Source organism: Schistocerca cancellata, chromosome 1 (genome assembly GCF_023864275.1).
Source record: "Schistocerca cancellata isolate TAMUIC-IGC-003103 chromosome 1, iqSchCanc2.1, whole genome shotgun sequence".
Lineage (NCBI taxonomy): Eukaryota > Metazoa > Arthropoda > Insecta > Orthoptera > Acrididae > Schistocerca > Schistocerca cancellata.
In genome coordinates this window covers 747127332-747139614 of record NC_064626.1, presented here as the reverse complement: position 1 = coordinate 747139614, position 12283 = coordinate 747127332, and the positions used below count along the sequence as shown (strand labels likewise).

The following is a 12283-nucleotide window of genomic DNA, read 5'->3' as shown; positions in this document are numbered from 1 at the left end:
GGAAATAATGTAACTTTGCAGAGTAACCATGGAGGCCATGGAATAGCGCGATATGACAGCCAAACTTATCACCGAACCCTCCACCATCTTTCAGTCTTGGAATGTAAACTAGGCAGGAAGTTAGAAACAGCGTGAAACGAGACCTGTCCGATTAAAAAACTTTCTTCCATTCTTTATGGTAGAGATTTTATAGCTTTAGCGCCATACTTTCCTGTTATTGGGGTTTACATCGCTGGGGAGTTGTTTTGGAATTCTAGCTTGCTCTGGCGTTCCATGCTTATGGAGCACGCTTCGTGTTGTTTTGCTGCTGACAGGGTTCACGCGTGTGACACTCAGTTCTGCGGCAACTTTTACAGCTGCCGTCCTCAGATTCGTTGTCACCGTCCTCTTCGATCCCGCCACACACTTCCCTCCTCATTATAACTTAGCGGATTACGTTTTCCTCTTTCCATGTACTCGGTATAAATATTCAGTACAGTGCTGTGTATGCGAATTTCTAAGGGACCAAACTGCTGAGGTCATCGGTCCCTAGACTTACACACCACTTAAACTAACTTATACTAACAACAACACACACAGGACTCGAACCTCCGGGGGGAGATGTCGCGCAGTCAGTGACATGGCGCCTCTAACCGCCCGGCCACTCCGCGCGGCCAGTACAGTGATCCGTGAAACACTTCGGCTACCTTGGTTGCGGAAGCACCCACCATACGCCACCAAAAATTTGCCCACGTTCGAATCCACTCAGCCGTGACATAACACATTCGCAACTACACAGAACACTGTTCTGACCACGGCTCACACTTGCGACTTGAGGATACTACACAGATGAATACTGTGGCGAAATACAACAGCGCCACCGGCAGGCTTTTCTAGCACTTGCATTCATGTTCGAGCATCCATTTCTCGTAATGTTTTCACGTTTTTGTTCAATCCCTGGAACTGAATCACTTTCATTGCTTAAAACAGTCTTGCTAAACGATTCATTCTAATATGTAGAGCGAGAAGCACGCACTCTGGAAAGTTGTATTACACTGCCTGCTTCTCATCTACCTACTGCAATAAAATAAGTCATCATACCAAAAGTACGTAGACATTAGCCCAATATGGTGACAATGGTGTTATCGAGTCTCGTTAGAAGACAAATATGGGTTTTCTCACGTGAATGTGTAGTGAAAAATCATTATTTTAAACGTCGGTACGCTATAAAAGCTTAGTATGCTTACAATATAACATTCTTTAACGAGTATCTAACATGATACTTCATACAATTTGGAAGAAACAAACTGCAAATGAGTTGTTGTCGATTCTGTATACAGCTTACTCGCGGAGGCACCATTCCTTATTATAAGCAGAAGTTGACTTCGAATTTAATTACATAATTGCATCACCAAAACTATTTATTTACTTTCCGTATCTGAGTCCTTTATAAGAGTGATTTCTTAAACTACAGGACTAAATACTAATTGAAACTTAATTTCCACAAACATGGTGATGGCTGTTATGTATGCAAAACATTCCAGACACTCTTCATTTTCTTTAAAATTCTGGAACAAAGGCATCAGTCCGTAGCGACAATGGTCAACTCGTACGACGGACTGACCCAAAACATGAAACTTGAAGGGGAATCTCTCGTGTGATTAAGGATGGGAACTCCAGCTTCCAAGTGTCCATGTGACTCGTCCGTCAGCGAACGAGCACTTTGAGAGCGGTACTCAAACCAATATCATCCACGTCCTTTAGCGTTTACGTGTTTACACTTGATAGTACAAGAAAATTGTAAAATCTACAGCTGACTGTCAGCTACTTCTGATTCTGGTTGTGTATACTGTTCGCTTTACAAGCGCACTGCATAATAGTGAAAAAAGTTTGTCATACATGTACTTACGCTCTATATGTCTCCCTATTATGTCGAGCGCATACTGAGCACACTCAAAAGGGAAGCGTACACGCAACGAGACACCAATTTCGCTTACCTCTCCCACGTTTGCAGTACATTCTTACATGCAACGAATGCTGCCTTAGTACGATGCTCTTCTCATGCATTTTCAAGAAACCGATATTCAAAATTTTACGAGCGTGTTGCGCAACATACATGAGCACCAGCTGTCCAGAGCGGCGTCAGCGGAACCAGCTAAGGTGGCTGACTGGAAGTCTTGGACCATAAACATCGAATGATGTTTCTTCCGAAAGAAACTGTTGTCGTTGCATTTCGCTGCCAAGGTATATGTTGACAACAAACACACGGGCGCTACTCCAACTTCACTTCCGGCAAGTATTCCTATAATCACAACCACTGAAATGACTACAGCTCCATTTCTAAAAGCACGTACTAATCCAATGACACACAAACACCTATCACGGAGAGATCACTGGTACAGTATTACGAGTCTGTGACAGTCCTGCTCTAAGATTGAGTCCAATAGCGTACAATACAGTCTCACAACCGGCATAGGCGCAGCAGTGGAAGTGTCATCCGGTGACACAGAGTGGCAGATCCTTCTCCAGACACGCGAGCTGCGATGAACTGGAGCGGTAGCGGCGACAGTGACGCCCGAGTGAAACTTGCATTCCGAGTGGCTCTCTCTACAGTTCTAGCTAGAACTCTCACAGGAACGCTCCCTCGAACACACATTGCTGGTTAAGCTGTGAAGCGTGACTTCTGTCCTGATGTGTCGTGATGCATGCCGCGAAACATTTCCGCTCTGCTAGCAGCCTCTGCCAGCAGCCCGCTAGAATTTGCTGGCGAACTCGCTTCGCCTGGCGAGTCGGACGCTCTGCGAAGCTCGTGTTGTTTGAGGTAAGTCTACTTTGCAGGCATTGCGACTCACGGTAATAATAGAAACAACAATACAATACATTTTCTGGGGATGGTGATCCATAGCTCAGATATATTTGAAAAATTACATATAATTGCCTTGAGCTGCTGGTAAAATATTTATGCATCAATTTCAGTCGTCTTACTATTATCAGGTTCATAAAAGTATTCACACTATCATGTGAAGCGAAATACAAAATCGTCATCGTCAGCCAATAAAACCGTGAATAATGTGACAGATCAACAACGTAATTTATATTACAATATGAAAGTGTATTGTTCATTGTTTAATCACCTGAGGACAAAGATTTTATATTTCGCCTAACATGATGCTGGTAAATACTTTCATGAACCTGATGATGCTCAGACGACTGGAACTGACTGTATAAAGTATTTTACCAGCAGCTCAAGTCGGTAATATGACTTTTTCAAATAATACACAGCTGTTAAAAGTTTGATACCCTCCAGGACTGTGTTCAGTGGTACTTGGTTATATAATGTGTGTGTGCTGAGCGGTTGTAGTGTTGCGATATAGTTATCACGGTCATCGGCGAAACAGCGCCCTCTGTTTTCACTGCAGGAAGTAAATGTGCTGAGTTCAGAGGTGAATTGTGTGTGTAACGTTCATCCTAGGGTACAACAACGTACCTAAAGGCGAGTACGTACTGCTGCGAACAACCTCAGCCGTTTGAACAGGGTCGCATTGTTGGTCTGCAGGAAGTTGGATGGACGTATCGACAGTTGCTGCAAATGTTGGACACGATGTATCGGTGGTGTGTTGTTGCTTTCAACAGTGGTCTTTGGGACGTTGTCACACAGGTAGACCAAGTTCAGAACCACTGCGTAGTGCAGACGCACGTCAAGATACGAGGGTTATTCGGAAAGCAAGGAACGATCGGTCACGAAATGGAAACCACAGTGAAAATCCGATGAAGTTTTGCACAGGTGTGTTGGGTTGGGCAGCGTCTCTAGTATGCCCGTAGATCGCGTTACATCGTTCTTTCTAGTTCTGAGCACACAGGAAGCACATAAAGATACCTAGAACTGTAGTATCTCCCGCCAAGTACCAGCGCCTGTTAAGAAATTTCGCCTGAAGCTATGCAGCCAATATTACATAACTGTCGTGAGGTTCCTTCTTCAAGACAATTCTCAACCGCATTCTGCAGGGGCAATGAAGATGCTCCCGCATCGTTTTCAATTGGAAATGTTTGATTACCCACAATACAGCCCTAATTCTCTCCCTCTGAGTTTCATCTCTGCTTACATGAACCGCTGGCTGTGAAGACAATATTTTGGCACAGAAAATTACCTGTAGGCCGGCGTAGAGAATTGGCGGAAAGCACTGGCGGCTGCCTTCTATAACGAGGGTATTGGAAAGTTGGTACAACGCTAAGACAAACGTCTAAGTCGGATCGGCGACTATGGAGATAAGTAGCTGGAAGTTGTAGCTAACTGTTCCAAATAAAACATTTTTGAATTTCACTGTGGTTTCCATTTCGCGATCTGTCGTTCTTTACTTTCCGAATAGCCCTCCTAGATACATTGTGAGAGCAGTAGTGGGCCGCCAAACATCATCCAGGGAAGTATTCTGGGCACATGTTGAACCTGATGTGTCACCAAGCCCATTGGGGACTGTCTGCTTACAGCAACAGTACGTTCATGTGTGCCTCTGGCCAGATTAACACGGACACCAACACATCCCCAAGCACTGTTTCTCCAGTGTCATGAAAGAGTTGACCGGAGGCTGGAATGACACAATGTTGTACCCAGTAATGAAAGCAGATTTTACCTGTATGGGAGTAATGGAATTACAAGTGAACAGCAGAGACCTGGCGAGCAGCGTGTTCCGGAGTGCAATGTATGGAGGGCCGTCAGAGGAACTTGTGGTCATATTTGGTGGTTCTGCAGGGTACAGTACACAGCCCCTGCAACACTGCAGAAGTTGTTGTCCCAGTACTACTACACTACTGGTCATTAAAATTGCTACACCAGGAAGATGACGTTCTACAGACGCGAAATTTGACCGACACGAAAAAGATGCTGTATTATGCAAACGATTAGCTTTTCAGAGCATTCACACAGGGTTGGCAACGGTGGCGACACCTACAACGTGCTGACATGAGGAAAGTTTCCAGCTGATTTCTCATACGCAAACAGCAGTTCACCGGCGTTGCCTGGTGAAACGTTGTTGTGATGCCTCGTGTAAGGAGGAGAAATGCATACCATCAAATTTCCGACTTTGATCAAGGTCGGACTGTAGCCTATCGCGATTGCGGTTTATCGTATCGCGACATTGCTGCTCGCATTGGTCGAGATCCAATGACTGTTAGCAGAATATGGAATCGGTGGGTTCAGGAGGGTAATAAGGAACGCCGTGCTGGATCCCAATGGTCTCGTATCACTAGCACTCGAGATGACAGGCATCTCATCCGCATTGCTGTAACGGATCGTGCATCCACGTCTCGATCCCTGAGGCAACAGATGGGGACGTTTGCAAGACAACAACCATCTGCACGAACAGTTCGACGACGTTTGCAGCAACATGGACTATCAGCTCGGGGACCATGGATGCGGTTACCCCTGACGCTGCATCACAGACAGGAGCGCCTGCGATGGTGTACTCAACGACGAACCTGAGTGCACGAATGGCAAAACGTCATTCTGCTTACAGCATCATGATGGTCGCATCCGTGTTTCGCGTCATCGCGGCGAACGCACATTGGAAGCGTGAATTCGTCATCGCTGTACTGGTGTATCACACGGCGTGATGGTATGGGGTACCATTGGTTATACCTCTCGGTCACCTCTTGTTCGCATTGACGGCATTCTGAACAGTGGACGTTACATTTCAGATGTGTTACGACCCGTGGCTCTACCCTTCATTCGATCCCTGCGAAACCCTACATTTCAGCAGGATAATGCACGACCGCATGTTGCAGGTCCTGTGCGCCTTTCTGGATACAGAAAATGTTCAACTGCTGCCCTGGCCAGCACATTCTCCAGATCTCTCACCAATTGAAAACGTCTGGTCAATGGTGGCCGAGCAACTGGCTCGTCACAATACGCCAGTCACTATTCTTGAGGAATTGTGGTATCGTGTTGAAGCTGCATGGCCAGCTGTACCTTTCCACGCCATCCATGCAGTTTTACTCAATGCCCAGGCGTATTAAGGCCGTTATTACGGCCAGAGGTGGTTGTTCTGGGTACTGATTTCTCAGGATCTATGCATCCAAATTGCGTGAAATAGTAATCACATGTCAATTCTAGTATAATATATTTGTCCAACAAATACCCGTTTATCATCTGCATTTCTTCTTGGTGTAGCAATTTTAATGGCCAGTAGTGTACCATTTCTTTGACAGTCAGGTGATATGATTTTTCATCAGGACAAGGTACGTCGAAAATTTGGTGCTACGACGCAACGTCCTCTTCTTGGTGTACAACGACAGCCCTGACCAGCAAGGTCACCTGATCTCTCACGAATTGAATATGTATGTGACTTGGTGAAGCGCGAACTGACTCGTTCCCATTGCCGAATTGCAACAAAATGTGCAAGGTGCTTGGCACAATCCATCGCAGATTGCCATTCCGTACCTTGAGGATCGTGTGCAAGTAAGGATACGCGCATTTGTTATCACGTGCTCTTACGACAATGAACTATCTTTCACGTCTTTTGTCAGTCAAATGGGTTTGCCCTGGAGGGTGTTACATTTTTTCCCGCAAGTGTAACAAGAATACTCATTGTCGTACATGCGTGGCGAGGTATAATAAGGAATCGTGATGAAATGAAGATTTATTTATCGATACATTCGTGTGCGTATTGCAGATACATTATTCGAAACAGGTGAAACCGGGTGTTGCTTCACTGTGATACGCACGTGAATGCATCTGTAGAAAATTAACATTTTATCTTGATTCTACACAGCCGCGAATGAATTCACGACGACTATTATTGTTGTTGTCGTTACTGTTATTATTCCTTTCCAGAGACATATGATTATCTGTGGCGATATATTTCTTTGGCGAAAGATTAAACACGTTATGGGCAGACTTCTACTCCGATTATGCAAACGGCGCAGATCGACTCCGGGGACTCTCGTCAGGGTTGTAAAACTTTGAAGCACAGTTTCTTGAAAACGCTTGAGAAGCGCACCCAACTGGAGCAACATTTGTTACAGCTACGTACCAAAGCAAAATCGCCAACTCGCTGTGTGTACGCTTCCCTTGTTCCTCGAGACGACTGTCGCGCACTGGGATGCGTGTTGAAGAGCGCCTCGGTGTGTCGGCAGGTGTGTCGGTGGTGTCGCTGGACACGGCGCTGCAGGTGAACCACCTGTCGGCGCGCGTGGGCGACAACGTGGACATCAAGTGCGACGTGACGGGGACGCCGCCGCCGCCCATCGTGTGGCGGCGCTACGGCGCCGACCTGTCCGAGCTGGGCGAGCCCGACGTGCGCGTCTTCAGCGACGGCTCGCTCTACCTGACGCGCATACAGCTGGTGCACGCCGGAAACTACACCTGCCACGCGCAGCGCAACAAGGACGTCGTGCAGACGCACGTCCTCACCGTGCACAGTGAGTCTGCCGCGCTGCGGTTTTGCGCATTGCTTCGTGTCTAACGCAAAGCTCATTTCTTTGCAGTCATTTTTCATATGTTACTAATAACTCCACACCATCCCACATCTTGCACCGATCCGAACGAGTGCCAGGAAAACACTATACACGAGGTGACACAAGTCATCGAATACCACCAAATATCGTGTCGGACCTCCTTCTGCCCGGCATAGTGCAGCAAATGGAAGTGGCGTGGATTCAACAAGTCGTTGGAAGTCCCTTGCGAAAATGTTGAGCCATGCTGCTTCTACATCCGCCCATAATTTCGAAAGTGTTGCCGGTGCAAGAACTGATCTCTCGATTAAGTCTCAGAAATGTTCGATGGGTTTCAGGTCGGGCGAAGTGGGTGGCCAGATCATTCGCTCGAATTGTACAGAATGTGTTATTTACAAGGGATTTCGGATCGATTCCGTATTCCTGGATTTCAGAAAGGCTTTTGACACTGTACCACACAAGCGGCTCGTAGTAAAATTGCGTGCTTATGGAATATCGTCTCAATTATGTGACTGGATTTGTGATTTCCTGTCAGAGAGGTCACAGTTCGTAGTAATTCACGGAAAGTCATCGAGTTAAACAGAAGTGATTTCAGGCGTTCCCCAAGGTACTGTTATAGGCCCTTTGCTGTTCCTTATCTATGTAAACGATTTGGGAGACAATCTGAGCAACCGTCTTCGGTTATTTGCAGATGACGCTGTCGTTTATCGACTAATAAAGTCATCAGAAAATCAAAACAAACTGCAAAACGATTTAGAAAAAAATATCTGAATAGTGGGGAAAGTGGCAGTTGACCCTAAATAACGGAAAGTGTGAGGTCATCCACATGAATGCTAAGAGGAACTCGTCAAACTTCGGTTACGCGATAAATCAGTCTAATCTAAAAGCCGTAAATTCAACTAAATACCTAGGTATTACAATTACCAAAAACTTAAATTGGAAAGAACACATAGAATATATCGTGGGGAAGGCTGCGTTTTATTGGTGGGACACTTAGAAAATGTAACACACCTACTAAGGAGACTGCGTACACTACGCTTGTCCGTCCTGTTTTAGAATACTGCTGCGCGGTGTGGGATCCTTATCAGGTAGGACTGCCGGAGTACGTCGAAAAATTTCAAAGAAAGGCAACACGTTTTGTATTATCGTGAAATATGGGAGAGAGTGTCACAGAAATGATACAGAATTTTGGCTGGAAATCATTAAAACAAAAGCGTTTTTCGTTGCGACGGAATCTTCTCATGCAATTCCAATCACCAACTTTCTCCTCCGAATACGAAAATATTTTCTTGACACCGACCTACATAGCGCGGAACGATCACCACAATAAAATAAGGGAAAATAGACATTTGTGAAGGTGGTTCGATGAACCCTCTGCCAGGCACTTAAATGTGATTTGCAGAGTACCCATGTAGATGTAGATGTAGAAATGTTCTTCAACAATCGCGAACAATTGTGGCCCGGTAACATCGCACATTGTTATCCATAAAAACTGCTTCGCTTTTTGGAAGCCTGAAGTCGACAAATGGCTGCAAATGGTGTCCAAGCAGCGTAACGTAACCATTTCCGGTCAGTGATCGTTCAGTTGTACCAGAGGATCCAGTCCATTCCATGTAAACCATCAGCTTGCACAATGTCTTGGGTCCATGGCTTCATGGGGTCTGCGCCACACACGAACCCTACCACCAGCTCTTACCAACTGAAATCGGGATTCACCTGACCAGGCCAGTCATCTGTGGACCAACCGATGTGGCCACAAGCCCAGGAGAGGCGCTGCAGGCGATGTCGTGCTTTTAGCAAAGGAACTCGCGTCGGTTGTCTGCTGCCACAGCCCATTTATGCCAAATTTCACCGTACATTCCTAACCGATACGTCCCTCGTACGTCCCACATTGAATTCTGCGTTATTTCACGCAATGTCTCTTGTCTGTTTGCAATGGCAACTCTACGCAAATGCCGCTGGTCTCAGTCGTTAATGGAAGGCCACCGGCCACCTCGTTCTCCGTATTGAGAGATAATACATGAAATTTGGTATTTTCGGCACACTATTGTCACTGTGGATCTCTGAACACTGAATTCTCTAACGATCTCCAAAACTGAACGTCCCGTGCGCCTAGCTCCAACTACCATATCCGGCGCGTCACCATAATCACGTCGGAAACATTTTCACATGAACCACCTAAGTACAAATGACAGCTGCACCAGTGTACTGCACTTTTGTACCCTGCGTACGCGATACTACCGCCATCTACATATGTGCATATCGCTATCCCATGCCTTTTGTCAATTCAGATATTTCTATTCGCATTTTCGCTTTACGCACTGACATACACAAATCTAGTGTCCAAGCCAAAGAACGACGACATTAACACCATTCCGCTATCGTAAAGGTCAATTCTCTCATTCCATTGTTGTCTTTGGTATCTGACAATCCGCCAAAATTGAGATAATAATCATGGGACAAACAACTCGCCATTTGAGACTCCTCGACTTCCACCTTACCTTCCTCATCCATCGCAACTCACCAACAGGCTGAAATACACACTTTTGAGAAATCAAATTAAACACACCTGAGTAGCATCACATTTCGTCCTGATGTAGGCAGCGACATGTTGTAGCCATGAGGCGTAGAAAGCGTTGGAGAGCTGTCCTGATCTTGACGGCTCAATCGTCATCATAATACTAGGAAATTCATAGGAGAGATTTTTTTTAGGCGAGCACGTCTAGCTCTGTGGCAGCCTCAGTATAGGTTCTGACTCCTTGGGGGCACACAAATACCCTCACATCTACAGTGACTCTCAAGCTATTCTCGTTTCCACTTGGAGGCTAGCTGGGGACACAGAGAGCGAGTGAGGTTATGAAGGCGAACAGCCTGATGCATGCGATCGGGCACTTTGTCATTGAATCAAGTAAATGGCATTAGGTTTCAGACTAGACAGGAAATGCTCATGTCAGTGAGCACATGTCCATCTCAACCACTTTCCGAGCGAACGCTCCGAGGGATACTGCAAGCAACCGACAATTGGCTGCTAATGCCTCACAAAAGTGCGTTTCTGACATCGGCAAATAGAGTAGCTCGCGTTCTGTGAGCCAAAAAAACATAGAAACTGGACATGTGATTTTGCATCTTTTTAAGGGATGGAAGACAGTATGAGACTTTTAACCGGCAGAGTTTGGAAGATGTAGTTCAGCACGTAGGTGTTCTATGATGTATCGGGGGTGTTTTTCGTACCATGACTTGCACTTAATAATTCAGGTTACTGTGATCACCTACCAGGTTGCGTATTTAAGCATTACCGGTGACCAAGTGAACCTTCCTACATCTTCATGATGAATATGCTTCATGCACCTTCCAGGATGGCAGCAGACGTGCTCGCAGGGCTGCGGGCCTATCTTCTTGGGTTACTGAATACTGAGGCATCCTATAGTACCTCGACCGGCCCGCTATATGGGCCGATCTCAGTCCCATAGAAAATACACGAGACGTTTTGAAACAGCGAGTGATACGTAGCAATCAACATCGATTCAGTTTGGTAGCTCCACGGAATCTAATGATTAATGAATGCTTTCAGTGTGATATGTAGTACCTAATAAACTCGTACTCTCCCTTCGTCACCGAATTGAGGCCATTACCTAGGATAGACGTGGTGTTACACGGTATCAAAGCGGCATCTCTTGGGAGTGACTAGTATTTTGTCTGATGTGGTTATACGAGTATTAGCATGTTTCATAACTGAAGAAATGACGTCTTTGGAAAACAGTTTGCGCTGTTAATATAGAGAAAAAAACATTGCCTAGATCAACCGATACTTTTTTTATTCAAATAACTAGTATCGGGCCGCTACAAACATCATTTTCTGATTAAGAACCTGAATAAAAAATGAAAAAATGAGGTAGTGGTACAAAGGTGATAGTAATGTAACATTAAAACAAAGACAGTGACAGCAAGGAATTAAAACATCATTAAGCAATTTATTCCTAGTACTGTGAATTACAGTTTCTCAACAAGGCGAGAAACGTATAGTGAACTACGGAAATCGTATAGCTGAAACAATGAGGAATTTTATCGTGTCAGCCATGTGACAATATACCAGCTCCCTCACATAAGTGCACACTACCTTCTTCACCAGTCATAATTTTTAAAGTAATATCACAGATCAAATAATGAAGAAAATTACATATATATAAAATATTGAATTAATACATATGAATGTTTACGTAACAAATGTAAAGTTATTAACGTGTACGGGAAGACAAAAGCAAGTGGGCACAAGAGCGCGTCACATGCTGTATGTTGAACATCGAGTATAGGCTTGTAGTGTCCACTGAATGTATGCCGCAGATAGTTGGTCTTGCTGGCATCCATTCATCTATTGTCATTTACAAGACAGCATGTTACTTTCACGGTTACGGCATTAGGGAGACGTTGAGTATGCCAGATTTACCACAGAACTTCATCCATGGTGTTCGAGTAAGCGATGCAGCGAAAACCTATTTCATTCATTCAGAATCATTCAGAATCTTGTGTGGTTCCTTTCTTTTGGCGATATAGATTTCTAGTTCCTCCACCACATCTAGATATCATACCTTGTGGGCTCTTTGAAAAGTTATTATAGTAGATCCGTGATTCTATGGTTGTGTATTGACAGTGGTGTTTTCTTTTGCGTCAAAAAGTGCTCATTAAAGCCTTTCATGATAAACACAGCTAAGAATGGTACGCCGACATCGGCACCTTTCAACCCATCCGTTTTCCTGAATATCCCTTCATTTCTCCTTCTGCAATTTCTAGTGCATGATAGTAACTCCCACCACGATTCGGGTAGTGATCATAGCACAAACCACCTGACTACAGCTCCTCC

General features: G+C 45.1%; 1 protein-coding gene across 1 annotated transcript in view; it reads left to right on the top strand.

Moving 5' to 3' along the window:
* LOC126185878 (follistatin-related protein 5-like) overlaps positions 1-12283 on the top strand; it is a 566088-nt gene that overhangs the window by 477093 nt on the left and 76712 nt on the right. The window contains exon 8 of the mRNA XM_049928165.1: positions 7108-7392. Within this exon, the coding sequence (XP_049784122.1) occupies positions 7108-7392 (285 nt within the window). The remainder of the gene's footprint in view (positions 1-7107; positions 7393-12283) is intronic.